Source organism: Staurois parvus, unplaced genomic scaffold (genome assembly GCF_062004578.1).
Source record: "Staurois parvus isolate SC_StPar_1 unplaced genomic scaffold, SC_StPar_1.0 ptg000168l, whole genome shotgun sequence".
NCBI lineage: Eukaryota > Metazoa > Chordata > Amphibia > Anura > Ranidae > Staurois > Staurois parvus.
In genome coordinates this window covers 4,924,684-4,941,504 of record NW_028317964.1, presented here as the reverse complement: position 1 = coordinate 4,941,504, position 16,821 = coordinate 4,924,684, and the positions used below count along the sequence as shown (strand labels likewise).

The following is a 16,821-nucleotide window of genomic DNA, read 5'->3' as shown; positions in this document are numbered from 1 at the left end:
TCGGCTATCTGCGGTCGGCAACTAGTTAACATGATGCTGCAGACACCATGTTTCACTGTGGAGATGGTGTATTCAGGGTGATGTGCAGTGTTAGTTTTCCGCCACACATAGCATTTTGCTTTTAAGCCAAAAAGTAAAATTTTTGTCTCATCTGACTAGAGCACCTTTTTCCACATGTTTTCTGTGTCCCCCACGTGGCTTCTCGCAAACTGCAAAGGGGACTTCTTATGGCTTTCTTTCAACAGTGGCTTCCTTCTTGCCACTTCTATAAAGGCCAGATTTGTGGAGTGTACGACTAATATTTGTCCTGTGGACAGATTCTCCCACCTGAGCTATGGATCTCTGCAGCTCCTACAGATTTGCAATGGGCCTCTTGTCTGCTTCTCTGATTAATGCTCTCCTTGCCAGGCCTGTCAGCTTAGGTGGACTGCCATGTCTTGGTAGGTTTGCAGTTGTGCCATACTCTTGCCATTTTCGGATGATAAATTGAACAGTGCTCCATGAGATGTTCAAAGCCTAGGATATTTTTTTTTATAACCTAACCCTGCTTTAAACTTCTCCACAACTTTATCCCTGACCTGTCTGGTGTGTTCCTTGGCCTTCATGATGCTGTTCACTAATGTTCTCTACCAAACCTCTGAGGGCTTCACAGAACAGCTATATTATAATGAGCTTAAGTTACACATAGGTGGACTTTATTTACTAATTAGGTGACTTCTGAAGGCAATTGGTTCCACTAGATTTTAGTTAGGGGTGTCAGAGTGTGAAGGGTGCTGTGTACAAATGCACGCCACTCTTTTCAGATATTTATTTGTAAAAAAGTTTGAAAATCATTTTCATTCCATTTCACAATTATGTGCCACTTTGTGTTGGTCTGTCACATAAAATCCCAATAAAATATGTTTACATTTTTTGATTGTAACATGACAAAATGTGGAACATTTCAAGGGGTATTTATATTTTTTCAAGGCACTGTAATAGTGGTGAGAGCAGCATAGCAGCTTAACCCTTCTGCCTTGCAGCACTAGAGTCATGATTCGAATCCCAACCAGGACACCACTTCTATGGATTTTGCATATTCTCCCTGTGTTTACATAGGTTTCCTCTATGTACTCTTAGGTTAATTGACTCCTGTCTAAATTGGCCCTGGTATGTTGTATGTTGGCTTGTGAGAAAGGAACCTTAGACTGTAAGTTCCTTTAGGGCAGAGAATGATGTGAATGTACAGTACGTGAAGTGCTGTGTAAATTGTTGACACTATAAAAAAAACCTATAATAATAAAAATAGTGAATAACACAATTTTCTCGTTGCATAAAATATATTTGCACCTAAGTAAAAGGCTCTTTGGTTGATTTACTAAAGCTGGAGAGTGCAACATCTGATGCAGCTGTGCTTTGTAGCCAATCATTTTCTAACTTCAGCTTGTTCAATGAAGCATTGTCAATAAACCGTGAAAGCTGATTGGTTTCTAGGCAGAGCTACCCCAGATTTTGCAGTCTCTAGCTTGAGTGAATCAACCCCAATGTGTAGTGATTTTGTATCTATTGCTGTTCTTTGTAATGTCCAGAATCAAAAAGTAAGATAAAGATTATTTAGTCAGATAACTGAAATATTTAATATTTGTATTTCCCTTCTCAGTCAGCAGTTGGAGCTGTTAAGCTTTTTTTTTTATATTACCCCCGTTTCATTGGATCTTTGTTGTAAAAAGACTGCACAACTCAGTAGCTCAAAATGAAATTTACACAGATGAATCAGTCAGCAGTGACTTTTCCACCTCCCATTTGTACGCCTTCATCCAAGATTTGAAGGAACACTACAATGTGCTAGACAAAACTTTTCCGTTTTGGAATGAGAAGGAAATGGTAAGAACCTAGGTCAGATTTTCATTTCTGCCCATCCTCATGATTTGTCTTGGTAACAGTTGTTGGTGGGATATCTCACATTTTACCATTGTGATTGAAACAGAAGGTGATGGGAAATCTTCCACTGTGGACACATGTTCCAGTACCAACTCTATAGAAGGTAATTTCCCATCACTTTGGAGTGATTTCCACTCCTTTTCTGTTGTGTCTAAGGGAAAGCAAGGAAAAAAATTGACAGAGGTTCTAACAATTACACACTTTATTATATAGATCTCTGTCAGCTCCAGATGGCTTAGGAGTTGATTTGGGGTAAGGTCTATCTAGCATCCCAGGGTTTGAGATAGGAACTATCTTAGGTCTTCCTCCACAAGCTAAGGAGAGGTTGGCTTATGCCAGGAGAAGTTGGCATTGTGTTGGATGGACGGGAATCTAGATTAGTGTTCTCTTGGGCCTGGAGACCGGGGAGAGTGAAAATGGGCTGCCTTACCACTAATCCCTACTTTGTTTTCCACCTGGTGCACAGGAAATCCATTTTTAGAAATTTGCATTTGTAAAAGTTTCTATCAGCGGTTTAAACAGACAGAGAGCTAGCCAGGAATTGACTGATTTGTTGTGGGCTCACTTCGAGTATATTATGTGTTTGTGTATGTATGACATCAACTTAAAAGTGTAAGTGTTCTAAAAAAAAAAAAAAAATGTACTTGCAACTGCAATAATCAGTACATGGCTACAATTGTTCCAGATTAAACCCTTATAGTATCTAGTTATGCTCCATTTTTTGTTAACTAAAAGGATTCAAAACTGTATTCTATGTTCTCAGTGTATGTAACAGACTTGGGGCACACGGTTATGACCCCTGTGTTCTCTACATTATAATGTGTTCTTATTGGTACAGCAAGTAAGACATTGGGGGGAATGAGGGGAGCTGATTTACTAAAACTGGTGCTCTCAAAATCTGGTGCAGCTGTGCATGGTAGCCAATCAGCTTCTACCTTCAGTTTGTTCAATTAAGCTTTGAAGTAGCCCTAGGTTCACACGTAAGCATTTTCTGCAGCGTTTTGCAGAAATGCAGTACAGTCTATTTAACATGATTTCCTATGGGACCTGTTCACATCTCCGTGTTTTCACCCGGTGAGTTTTTTGGGAAAGGGTCTGGGACTTTTTTGAATGCAAAAAGTTGTGTTTGTGGTTCTATAGACTTCAATGGAAACAATGCAGAAAAGTATATATTACGCTTTTGATGCATTTTTGCCGTGTTTTTGATGCGTTTCGCATTTTAAATCTGCCTAGCAACAATAAATAAAACGCAAAACGCAGCAAAACCGCAGGTGCATAAACACAAAGTGCAATGCAGATACGAGTCAAACGCAACCTGCATAGGTGTGAAGCTACCCTTAAACCTGGAAGCTGATTTGTTTCTATGCAGAACTGCACCGTTGTGCATGTTCTAGTTTTAGTAAATCCCCTAGTGGTGTATTGTTTAAATCTCACCCAATATAAGGGTTTCACTGCCTAATTTATTTTTGAAACATTTTGTTTTTAATTTTCTATTAAAAAAAACACATTCTGTACTTTTTTTTAAATTAATTTTCTTTAATCATTTTTAAAATAATAGTATTTAAAAAAATGAAGGTCAGTAAGTAAACTTTCTGATGTGAAGTTTAGATTACAGTGGTTGCAAAGGCTTAAGGTTTTTTACCTTCATGCATTCTATGCTTGAAGGTGAAAAACCTAAGTGCAGCAGTCCCCTCAGCCCCCTCAATACTTACCTGAACTCCATTGCGATCCAGCAATGTGCAAGACAGCCTCGGCTGTCCCGGGTCTCTGTCTCCTCATTGGCTGAGACAGCAAGTGGGAGGCATTGGCTCTCGCTGCTGTCAATCACAGCCAGACATCCAATGAGATGGGGGGGTAGGGCCAAGCCCGGCTCCATGTGTGAATGGACACATGAAGCCGCGGCTTGGGAACATGCCTGCTCGGGTGCCCCCATAGCAAGCTGCTTACTATGGAGGCACCAACAGAAAGGAAGAGCCTGGACTGCCGGCAGAGGACCCGAGAAGAGGAGGAACTGGGCTGCTCTGTGCAAAACCATTGCACAGAGCAGATAAGTATAACATGTTTGTTATTTTACAAAAAAAAATAACCTGTAGTATCGCTTTAAGTGCTTTAGCAGAATTGCATGGTTTTTTTGCTATGTCCCCCATCTACCCATAAATTGGATAGTCTTCTCAGATCAAAGGAATCAGTAAAGTATTTTAAGCAGCTCTTCTTTATTAAAATTTTCAAACATTCTCTTTACATATCACTCAGTGTCACCAGATTGTGAGTCAGTATTCAGAAAATTGCTGTTGCAGAAGAGCAGACATATTCAAATTCTGAGTACATAAAATGCATCAATTAGCTTTTTATCTTTATCAAGGAGTCAAGTTTATTTTTTCTCACACCAAGCTTCTTGCTGGCATTTTCAAATGAAGTCCTTGTGTTTTGTGGAAACTGAGTGAAACCATTTGACTGACTTAGTGGCTTTTATTTTCTTGTGAACATTTCCACAGGTCGTGTGTATGGTGTCCTGTCAAAGAGAGAAGGTCGCGTCCTGTTGGAGGAGATGAAAGAAGGAACAGACATGTTCATTATCAAGGCTGTGCTGCCCGTGGCCGAAAGCTTTGGCTTTGCTGATGAAATAAGAAAAAGGACAAGTGGCCTGGCCAGCCCCCAGCTGGTGTTCAGTCACTGGGAGGTAAACAAATTATTCCTTCTGAATAGTCACTAGATCAAATGGGACCAGAACTGGATGCTTTGCAGATGGAGACCTGTATGTGCCTTCCTTGACAGCAGATGAGGAAAGTTATAAAATATTCTGCCTTCCTCAGCAGAAAATCACCCAAATGAACTAATGTCCCTGTGTACACCTCAGACTAACAAATTATAGCAGAAAACTACTGTTCTATTTACAATGCATCCCGTCCCCCAGTGTGCCACTGATGGCTCCTGAGAAACCCTGTACCGCCAAGAAGGGAGCCCGTCTTTATGATCCCCTTTACGTACTACAATGCACATCTTGCTTTTTGTCAGGTCTTAACATAGTGATGTGAAAAGTTGGGGACATGTCTACCCCTGAGTTTCAGAAAGTTGATATTTGCATAGGATTTTGGGGGCTCCTAAAGCTGAAGATATAAGGAATTATTCAATAGGAACCTAATGTGATTTTATTCCACTAGGCACAATGTCTCCTGTAATGACATAGCAGTCGGCCAAAGGAACCACAGCACCCTGCAGGACAATAGGTATCTGACACACCCAGAGGTGTTGGATACCAGCTGTGCCCATAGCTCTTTAAAGGATAAGTTCACCTTTTGATAAAATTATTAAATGCACATTTTTTGCAGGTAAACAAATGTGCATTTATTATTATTTGCTGCAAGAGTCTGGAAAGCATTGCACCAGCGATCAGTAGATCCTGGCATAGACTATTGCACCTGGTCCTATGGACATTAAATTCAGGAGTTGCAGCACCACACTTTTTCTAGTTCTCAATTTGTCCTTTGGCCGTGGAGTTGATAAGAAACCTTAGATTTAGATTTAGCACTTGTAACTAGAGATGAGCGAATTATTCAAAAATTCGATTCGGCTGATTCGCCGAATTTCAGGAAGAAATTCGATTCGATGCGAATTAATTCGCTACGAAGTTAACTTATAAAAAGGGTTTCTAGGCTTCAGAGAGCCTTTAAATTAGTGCAGAACACTGTACCTTTAATTTAAATGCCCTTGGAGATGAGGAAGGAGAAGGAGAAGGATGAGAAGAAGGAGAAGGATGAGAAGAAGGAGAAGGATGAGAAGAAGGAGAAGGAGAAGGATGAGAAGAAGGAGAAGGATGAGAAGATGGAGAAGGAGAAGGATGAGAAGAAGGAGAAGGATGAGAAGAAGGAGAAGGATGAGAAGAAGGAGAAGGATGAGAAGAAGGAGAAGGATGAGAAGAAGGAGAAGGAGAAGGATGAGAAGGAGAAGGATGAGAAGAAGGAGAAGGATGAGAAGAAGGAGAAGGATGAGAAGAAGGAGAAGGATGAGAAGAAGGAGAAGGAGAAGGATGAGAAGAAGGAGAAGGATGAGAAGAAGGAGAAGGATGAGAAGAAGGAGAAGGAGAAGGATGAGAAGAAGGAGAAGGAGAAGGATGAGAAGAAGGAGAAGGATGAGAAGAAGGAGAAGGATGAGAAGAAGGAGAAGGATGAGAAGAAGGATGAGAAGAAGGAGAAGGATGAGAAGAAGGAGAAGGAGAAGGATGAGAAGAAGGAGAAGGACGAGAAGAAGGACAGTTCTGTGACAGTTTCTGTCTATTTCTGACAGTTCTGTGACATTCACTCCATACAGCGGTTTCAACCGCTGTATGGAGTGAATGTCACAGAACTGTCAGAAATAGGCTATTTCTGACAGTTCTGGGACATTCACTCCATACAGCGGTTGAAACATTGTATCTATTTGTTTCCATAAATGGATCCATTTATGGAAACAAATAGATACAATGTTTCAACCGCTGTATGGAGTGAATGTCACAGAACTGTCAGAAATAGAGGAACTCTGCACATACACTTTTTGCCGGCTTGGAATTATTCTTATTTTCATCCTACTTCTTCTTCTTCTTCATCCTCATCTTCTTCTTCTTCTGAGGATGAGGATGAAGAAGAAGAAGAAGAAGAAGTAGGATGAAAATAAGATTAATTCCAAGCCGGCAAAAAGTGTATCTGCAGAGCTCCTCTAAGTGTATCAGCAGAGCTCCTCTAAGTGTATCTGCAGAATAGAGGAACTCTGCACATACACTTTTTGCCGGCTTGGAATTATTCTTATTTTCATCCTACTTCTTCTTCTTCTTCTTCTTCTTCATCCTCATCCTCTTCTTCTTCTTCTGAGGATGAGGATGAAGAAGAAGAAGTAGGATGAAAATAAGATTAATTCCAAGCCGGCAAAAAGTGTATCTGCAGAGCTCCTCTAAGTGTATCTGCAGAGCTCCTCTAAGTGTATCTGCAGAATAGAGGAGCTCTGCAGATACACTTTTTGCCGGCTTGGAATTATTCTTATTTTCATCCTACTTCTTCTTCTTCATCCTCATCCTCTTCTTCTTCTTCTGAGGATGAGGATGAAGAAGAAGAAGAAGAAGTAGGATGAAAATAAGATTAATTCCAAGCCGGCAAAAAGTGTATCTGCAGAGCTCCTCTAAGTGTATCTGCAGAATAGAGGAGCTCTGCAGATACACTTTTTGCCAGCTTGGAATTATTCTTATTTTCATCCTACTTCTTCTTCTTCTTCATCCTCATCCTCAGAAGAAGAAGAAGAGGATGAGGATGAAGAGGAGGAAGAAGAAGTAGGATGAAAATAAGAATAATTCCAAGCCGGCAAAAAGTGTATCTGCAGAGCTCCTCTATTCTGCAGATACACTTAGAGGAGCTCTGCAGATACACTTTTTGCCGGCTTGGAATTATTCTTATTTTCATCATGCTTCTTCTTCTTCTTCTTCATCCTCATCCTCTTCTTCTTCTTCTGAGGATGAGGATGAAGAAGAAGAAGAAGTAGGATGAAAATAAGATTAATTCCAAGCCGGCAAAAAGTGTATCTGCAGAGCTCCTCTAAGTGTATCTGCAGAGCTCCTGTAAGTGTATCTGCAGAATAGAGGAGCTCTGCAGATACACTTTTTGCCGGCTTGGAATTCTTCTTATTTTCATCCTACTTCTTCTTCTTCTTCATCCTCATCCTCATCCTCTTCTTCTTCTTCTGAGGATGAGGATGAAGAAGAAGTAGGATGAAAATAAGAATTCCAAACCGGCAAAAAGTGTATGTGCAGAGTTCCTCTATTTCTGACAGTTCTCTGACAGCTTCTTCACATGTACAGCGATTGAAACATCTGTATCCTAAATGGAAACTAATAGATACAATGTTTCAACCGCTGTACATGTGAAGGAACTGTCAGAGAAATGTCAGAAATAGCGCAGCTCTCTGCAGGGACACTTTTGCCGGCTGATCGGGAAAAATCCGATTCGCGCACCCGAAGTAGGCAAATATTCGGATTCGACGCGAATCGAATTTTTCCTGAAATTCGTATCGAATTCCGGTTCGCCTGGTTCGATTCGCTCATCTCTACTTGTAACACTTTTGTGAGCATTTTAACCTATTTTATTTTACTAAACATTGGTATTTGAGATACTGCACTAGGCCAGTGTGCTCTTTTTTGTCTTTATTTGTTGTTCATTTGGTACTGAAGACTTCTCCAGTCTGATGAGAGCTGCAAAGCTGTGAGTGGGTCCTTGACATCACATGGATTGGGCCACAGAATAACCGCAATATCTCTCTTTTTATAACTTGAGAGCTGACAGTGTTTTTGCATTGCTCTAAAAATTGGTCCATTTCTCACCTAGTAGAGGGCAATGACTGCCTCCATTAGACAGATGCACTTGTAACTTCACAAGGAAAGGTAACACACATCTGGCATGGTGAGCAATCAAATTCAACATTTCATTTTGTAAACAGGAAAAAAAATGATAGCTGGAATCTTTCACACTGCAAAATTTCACATTCTGTTATTTCCTTGCTTCATCACATGGGTAAGGCATTTTGAATAGTGCTATGCCTATATGAAACACAGTAATGCCCCTACACACGATAAGAAAATCATACGAAAAAGTTTGCGAACCTTTGATTGAATGATTTTCTCTTCGTTGATGAGCAGAATGTTTTAACCAAAAACGATACTGTGAACGAAAAAAATTCAGTTGAACAATTGTGAAAAATTTTGTCGTTTCACATATGAATGACCGATTTTCTATGCGGTGGTATGACGGTCGTACCAAAAAAATCTATCAAGCGCTATCATGCATGAGCGGAAACAGAAGATGACCCGGATGTTTATGTCCAAGGAATCTTCGTAAACACAAACGAAAAATCCAAATGTCAAAAGTAGATTGGCCTAATGAGATAATGAAACCAGAATTCTGCATATTATATTTTATGTATCACTATTTATGTATATAGGTCATGTGATAAACTATATTATACTCATTGCTGGTAATTGTTGTGTATATCGCTCATTCTGGGCGGCAGGGCGTGGCTACAAAGTCACACGCACACCGCATCACTTCCACTTGTACGGAAGACGTCAACACTACGTATTGCCCAACGAACGATTTTTTTAGATTGGTTAATGTGGGCCACGATTTTGACCAACGAACGAACGCCTCTCTGTCATCAGATGACTGATCGGTTGATTTTCTAATCGTGTATTCCCACTTTAAGTAACCCGCAGGAGCCATACACAATGAAAATGATCAGAGGCATTACAATCATGGCTTGCGATAGTAGTGTTTTACTATACTTCATTAATCAGATTATGGAATATACCTCCAAACTCCTTTAGATTTTCTTTGATAAATAATAGCCAGGAACCTTGTTTACAAATTTATTGGACTGGGTATAGCATTACATCTAATAATTTGCTCTTAAAATGATTCACGACTTTAAAACTAATCTTTAAGAAGTGTGTTTCATTTGGTTTTGTTCTCATTTAGATAACAGCTGATCCTGCCTAGCAGGCACGCCCTGCTCCCATGCCAGATGTTAGGTGTCTGTCTGGAGCTGCATAGAATTTCAGGAGTGAAAACAACATTGAGATTTTAAGACACATTAGAGCCCAGTGGGAGCTTTGATAGATTTGGAAGGAATGGAATGTAAGGAAAAACATAACCAGCATATTAGATGAAGCATGTGGCTTGATACTCTTCTCAGTACTCTCTTCTTGCTACATTTTTTTTTCATTTCCAGCTGCCTGTCATTTGTTGACCTTAAAGTTAGAGGGTTTGTGTTTTTATTTCATTTTTTCAATGCTGTGTTTACTGTACGTTTTTATCAAATGTGCGATACGATAATGAAGGAAGAAGGAAATACATTTGATGTCAATTTTTAATCTAGACTAGGTATGGTGGACCTTTTATTAGTATGTATATGAGATCCATGGTGGGAGTCTTGCATCAGTCATTTAAATCTATATAATGACAAGAGCACTGCACTTGGTGATGTATGGTTTAGATTGAAGTCCTTTGCAGTTTCGAACTAAAGTCTGAAGTTGAGTTTATTTCCAGAAGATGAATAATAATGGCATGGTGAATGTAGTGTGTAAATAATGGTAATCACCTTCATGTCATTGGATTTTTGCCATGGTTTTTTTTACATGAATTGTGCAACCCTCTGTGCTAGGTGTGAGAGATGTGTATGTGACCTACTGTTTGCACAAGCAGAGGAAATTTGGGATGATAGGTCTTGAATATGCTCACTTTATGATTGTTAGCTGGATAAGAGGTTCATGAAGGTTTAATGAACTTCCAGTTCCAGTGTCAGGGCAGGGCTGTGGAACGGACAGGTAGGCCTAGTGGCAGGGTAAGGCACTGGCTGACGACAACCACCACCAACAGACCGAAGTCCCTCAGGGCGCAGAGTCTAAGTCCCAGGCTGCCCTTCACCAGGGCCCCTGATGGTGGGGATGGACTTGACGCAGCCAGGAACCAGGTCGCGGCCCCCGAGACACCCCGGCAGCGGTAATGGCCGCCGCCAATGGCGTGTAGCTGGTGAGAATGACAATAGCGTAGTCAGGCAAGCCGAGTCGACAACAACGGGACAAAACAGTACAGAACAGTAGACAGAGAATCACAGGTCACGGGCCGGGTTCAGCAACGGAAGGTCAGATCGAAGGAAAACACAGAGAATTGTCTTAGTCACAAGCCGAGTCAAAATACCAGAAGAGTCACGAGCGTATACACAGAGCTGTAGCAAGACAAAGACACAAGACACAAGTGCAAAGAGCATGTGCGGATCACAGGCTTATATGTACTCAGCCACACCCCTCTGGGGGATGGACCTCAGAGACCTGAAGGCATAAAAGCTTCCCACCATGCTCAGCAGAAATCCAAGATGGATGCCAGCACATGGAGTAACAAAACCTCGGGGAAAAGGTAGGACCTTGACATCCAGTCACCGTAGGCCTGTAGACAGAACAATCTAAGAGGTGGCTTTTCCCAGCAAAGTTATTTTGTAAAAAATGAAATCCAAACAAAAATAATTTTAGATAAGGTAGTGCTATAATGGACACTAGTTACATAATTAATACTTATTTAACCAATTCAATACCGGGCAATTTTACACCTTCCTGCCCAGGCCAGTTTGCAGGTTTCAGCGCTCTCACACTTTGAATGACAATTGCGCGGTCATGCAACATTGTACCCAAACTAAAATTTTAGCATTTTCTTCACACTACTAGAGCTTTCTTTTAGTGGTATTTAATCACCGCTGGGGTTTTTATTTTTTGCTAATTTAACAAAAAAACACCAAAAATTTTGAAAAAAACACGCTTTTCTTTGTTTCTGTTATAAAAGTTTGCAAATAAATAATTGTTCTCAATAAATTTAGGCCGAGATGTATTCTGCTACATGTCTTTGGTGAAAATAACCCATATTAGGATGTATTTTTTAGTTTGTAGGAAAGTTATAGAGTTCACAAACTATGGTATAGATCTGAATATTGATCAATCCTGAAGTACTGACGGCCAATCTAATTTCTTGAGGTGCAAGAATGTCAGAACAGTACAGATATCCCCAAAATGACCCCTTTTTGCAGAGTAGACAGTCCGACGTACTTCATAAGAGGCATGGCGAGTTTTTTTAAGTTGTATTTTTTTTGTCATAATTTTTCAGAAAATGAAAAAAATTTAAAAAATTAGTTTCACTATTTTTATTTTACATATTGTCACCAGTGCAGTAGAGCGTCATCATATAACTGGCATGGTGGTGATCAGGGACACTGACTGGTGACAGTATGAAAAAAAAAAATATTTTTTTTTTATTTTTTTTATTATTTTTTGTTTTCTATTAAATTTTTTTTCTTTTTTGTAAGATTTTTTTTTTTCATATTTCACTATGACCAAAGTAGTACAATGTTACCATAGTAACATTGTACTACTTTGGGGAAGTGATCAGTATTTTTTTTTTTACACAATTTGCTTATAGCAAAGAATTACTTTATAAGCTATAAGCAAGCATTTACCTGAATGACATCGATTCATTCAGGGTTTTTTTTTTTTTTTTTTTGTGCTTAGCTGTGATTTGGCCACAGCTAATCACATGACATGTGCATGTGATTAGCTGTGACCATTCACAGCTAGACACTAGTATACAATGGATGGCATGAATGAAGCCATCCATTGTATACAACTGTCATGTGGCCTGATGTGATTGGTTACAGCAGGTCACATGGTACCGGTAACGGGGGCCGATACTCAGATCTGTCATCGGCCGTGTCCGAGGTACACGGCCGGTGACAGATCGCGCCGCTGCGCGGCTCTGCAGGAGCGCAATCTGCGCATGTGCGGTAGGACGCCATATGGCGTCCACCCGGAACGCTGATGACATTTGCCGGCTGCCATTCGGCCATAGGGCGGGCGGCAAATGGTTAAATAACACTGAGTGTCCACGCATGATTTTAAATAATAATGTCCAATAAAGAATTCCACATAAACAACTTTACATGCATTGAATTCTACCTCCACATTCACCACATGAATTCATGAGAGCCATGCTTCCCAGATCACCAAAGCTTAATGCCTCTCATTTTCATAATTGGCAAATTGCACTTCATACTATGCACCACATAAAAACCTCCAACTAGGTCATCCACTCCTCCAATGGACAGACTTCGTGTGTAAAGGAAAGAGCCCCAATAGTGTAATATTGTAAAATTACCTTTATTCAGTTTTCTCCAAAAATACTACTCACAAGCATCATAAATTGATAGCCATATCAAACATCTAATAAAAATAACTCCCTCCGCCAAAGCCTCTAGTGCAGGAATACAGGCCAATACAAAGCGATACCATCAGTGTCTCACGGAGCCGCTCCACTGTCACTTCTAGTGTTTCACATCCTGTGCGGCGTGTGACATCATTTCCAGTTGCAAGACAGCCACGCCCTGATGCCTTTCATTTTTACAACTTTGTCTAAGGGGTGAACCCTAGATGGAGTCTGGCCTGAAGCTGCTTTTGCCATAGGTAGGACTTTATGGGATGTGTGGCACCTGTGAAATCCTCTGTTTTCCTTCATGTTTATATTGGAACATAGAGACATTTTGAATTGGTTAATTTTGGCACTCCTCCAGGGTGCGGAGGTAAATTTGTTGGGTTTTTCACACAACATTTTTGGGTAATAGTTATTTTGTACACGTGTATTTCCCATCATCAGAAAAAAATACATTCTATTTAGGCTTATTTACACGTTTTCACAATATTCTGATCTAGGTTAGGACCAATAAAAAGAATAAGTTGTGTGTAAGAGGTGGTTGTAGCAGAAGCCTGTTGCTTTGACCACTCAAGGTGGTGTTCTACAGGCCAGTTGAAATCCTAAATGACTATGAAGAGTGCGGTCCGCATCTAAAACCACCACTTAGATGGTGCCTTGGTGCAAGTAGAAGTAGTGTGCCAGGCACTGATAGATGCCTGGTAGGGGTTACGGAGGCAGGCAGCTCTTGTTCTGTGAGTCAGCCTATTGGATGCCTCACTGCTCAATCATCAGAGTTGCGGTAGTCTCCCTCTGATACCCATCCCCTCCCTCCTAGATTGTAAGCTCGAAAGAGCAGGGCCCTCGTTCCCCTCATGTTTTGCATTGTATTGGTATTGTTCTGTCACATGTTCTGTCCCCCTTTGTAATGTACAGCGCTGAGCGAACTATTGGCGCTTTATAAATACTGTATAATAATAATAATAAATAATAATAATCAGAAGAAGAAGTGTGGTCCCATGCAATTCTCTGTAACTGTGTGGAAATGCCACTGTTACCATAGACCACTACCTATAGACTTGCTACCACTAGACCACCAGGGAATATAATGCCTTGGAAAAAGTATTCATACCACTTGACATTTTCCACATTTCAAGTGGTATGAATACTTTTTCAAGGCACTATATAAGGAACACTTTTCCCAATAGACCAATATTTTTTGTGAGGCTACAGGGTCCCAAAAAGGAAAGCTGTAGTGCTCCACAATTTCTGAGAACAGCATTGGTTGCAGCCAGTCACTGACCAGCAATACTAGAAGGGGCGTATTATTGTTACAAGCTCCTACTGACCACCAGTGCTGGTAAGGGGGTGGGGATGGGTTGGTTAAAGTTCCAGCTAGCCACTGACCACCAATACTTCTAACCAAAATATTTATTTTCTCAGCAGTTGCAGGTTGCTTGGTAATCATTTACTAGTTTGTGACGTTCCTCTGTAGGTAGGCTGTTTTTTTTGGGGGGTGTTGGGTGTTGAACATATCTGTTAGCTTGAATTTTCAACCATGCCCCTTTAAGACCCTTCCACTTTTAGTGCAATATGGTGATACCCTCCGTTTGACTCTTCTCTGAGGGAGGAAGAGATTGAGTACCTGCACCTATTCACTGACAATTTTTTTTTCAAGTGTATTGGGTGCCAGATATGCTATGTATACTAATTTAATAATGTGGTGAATTAGTTAAAGTGGAACTTCACCAAAAAGGGGAAGTTTTGCTTGTTTGCATACTCCCCCCTCCTCTTTCACAGTTGGCACATTTGGGGGGTGGGGGTAACAAGTACCTGGATTTGACAGGTACCTGCTCCCACTTCTGGTCGAATTGCCTGCAATCCAAGCAGAAATTCATCCTCCTCTCTTTCCCCTGCAGCCTGCAGGGTTTCACTGCTGGTTTCCTTTAGATGCTGGCACCTGCACCCAAAGCTGATTGAAGAATTGGCTTGGGTGATGACACCGCTTGATCCCTATAAAAGTAGGAGTTCTTATATTAAAAGTCAGCAGCTACAATATTTGTAATTTTTTGGTGGGAGACTGGAGCCCCTTTTAAAAAGAAGCAGTTAGAGGGTATTGATCCTCTGTTGCCACATTTTGTAGTAAACATTTAAAAAGGCCAAGAAAGGTGAGATACAGTAAATGCATTAGGTAATAAAAAATTAAAGGTTTCCGCCATATACCAGTTCTCTTGATTCCAAAATGTAAAATGCATATCCCTTCTTATCTAAACCTTTTATTTTTCCTTGGTGAACATCATTGTTTTTGATATCATGCTCAGAGAGGGCTATGGGGGCTGTGGTTCACCTATACTATGTGGTACTTTTAAATGTCTCCTAGAAATTCACAAATCCTGAAGCAACGTAAGCTTTATAGGTCCTAGGGGCTCTTTCACACTGATCAATTTTTGTTGCGCATTTGTTGTTTAAAAGGCTGAACAAAAATGCATGAAAAATGTAAATCCTATGGAGCTCTTCACGCAAATGCGGGTGTGGGGCATATTTCCAAGTCTTGCATGCTGCATTTTTGGTGCAGGTTTAAAAAGCACACCAAAAATGTACCTCCCTTTTGAAATGATTGGAAAACGCATCAAAAACACACCCAATGTGCCTTTTTGGTACTTGTTGGGAAACAGGAATCAAGAAAATTCACCAAAAACACATTGAAAGTGCTTTTAAAAATGCATGCCACGTTTTTAAGCATACCACGGTGAAAGGGCCCTTGACCCCAAGTGTTTGGTGCGCAACTTTTATGTGTAGAGTAGACGATTTATTTTATTTTATCCACCACCAACTAGCATCTGTACATAGTGGAGTTGTCCTTTAAACTGAAGCACTGATCAGCACTGATCTCTGGTGACTATAAAAAAATGAGGCTATGTACAGTAAAGCAGCTCAACTGCAAGAAGCCGAGCTGCTATGGGGCATGGATGTCAGCTGTTTACGGAATTGCCAGTTTAAAGCAAAGTTTAGAGCGAAAATGTAAGCAATGAAGAGTAAGTAAGATCAGAACTCTAAGGTACGGCTGGACATTGTATTATTACTTTCTAGCACACAGATCATATTTTATACCCAGCACAGCTCTAATAATCCTAAATCATATTGTTATAATATTTTATGCTTCAGTCCATCCTAGAAGTCAGGAAAAATGTATGGCCCTTGAGGTTAGTGCTATTCTCTCTGTTTGTTTTTTATATATTAAAATGGATCTCATCTGTCATTTCGAGCAAGTCATTAAATTTGTCCTCTGTGACTCTTGACATTTCAAAGACTAATGTATTTCCTTAATAAAATGGTTCATATTGTGTTTGCCAGTCTGCATCCCAAAATGCATTTGTCTTCTCAAAGAAATATAGTCTATTTTTGTGCCTTTTAAAGAAAGAACTTTTATTTGTAGCAGACCAGGAAACTGTTACGTGTCTTTGAAAAAGGAGAAAAAAAAAAGTCTTATGCCTGCATTATATCAGTCTTTAAAGAAAAAAATATCTGCGAGATTGTAAAGCACATCATTTAGGCTTTGTCCCTGAGCAGTCGTAAGGCTAAGCAACTCTTGGCTGTGTAATAGTGTTGACAAATGCAGTACGGCTGAAATTCATTTAATTTATCAACTCAATTACAATAGAAAGTCATCCGTGATTTTCTTCTGTGCTATCCCTGAAAACCAGGGCTTTGAAATTGATATATAACAGACACAGACATGTGCCAGCCTCATGCAATATATTGTAATATAATCAAGGATCAGGATTAAACTGGGTGTGTTTGGTCAGGCTAGTCATCTAGACAAAGACTTTTCTTGAATTTACTGAGAATAATAGACTCTTGTAAATCCTAAATTCTTTATTTATATACATGTTATTGTTTAGATCTTTGAAGGCTTGGCAGCATTTTGCCTTTATCTTTTTGGCATGTGGATTGGAGTAATGGGCATCAGCTGTGCAGGGATTAAACCTCTTATATAGAATGTTGCTAATGTTACTTTTTAGTATTCAGCGCCAAAATAAAATGTATAGCAGATACTGTAAAATGGTAATGCCACTTACTGATAAATTTAGCATTTTTCCTTAGTGTTTTTTCTTACCTTATACTCACATAAACCATTTAAACAGTTTAGTAACCATAGTTT

General features: G+C 40.0%; 1 protein-coding gene across 1 annotated transcript in view; it reads left to right on the top strand.

Moving 5' to 3' along the window:
* Nucleotides 1–16,821, top strand: part of EFL1 (elongation factor like GTPase 1) — a 601,029-nt gene that overhangs the window by 535,805 nt on the left and 48,403 nt on the right. The window contains exon 19 of the mRNA XM_089676417.1: nt 4,416–4,600. Within this exon, the coding sequence (XP_089532543.1) occupies nt 4,416–4,600 (185 nt within the window). The remainder of the gene's footprint in view (nt 1–4,415; nt 4,601–16,821) is intronic.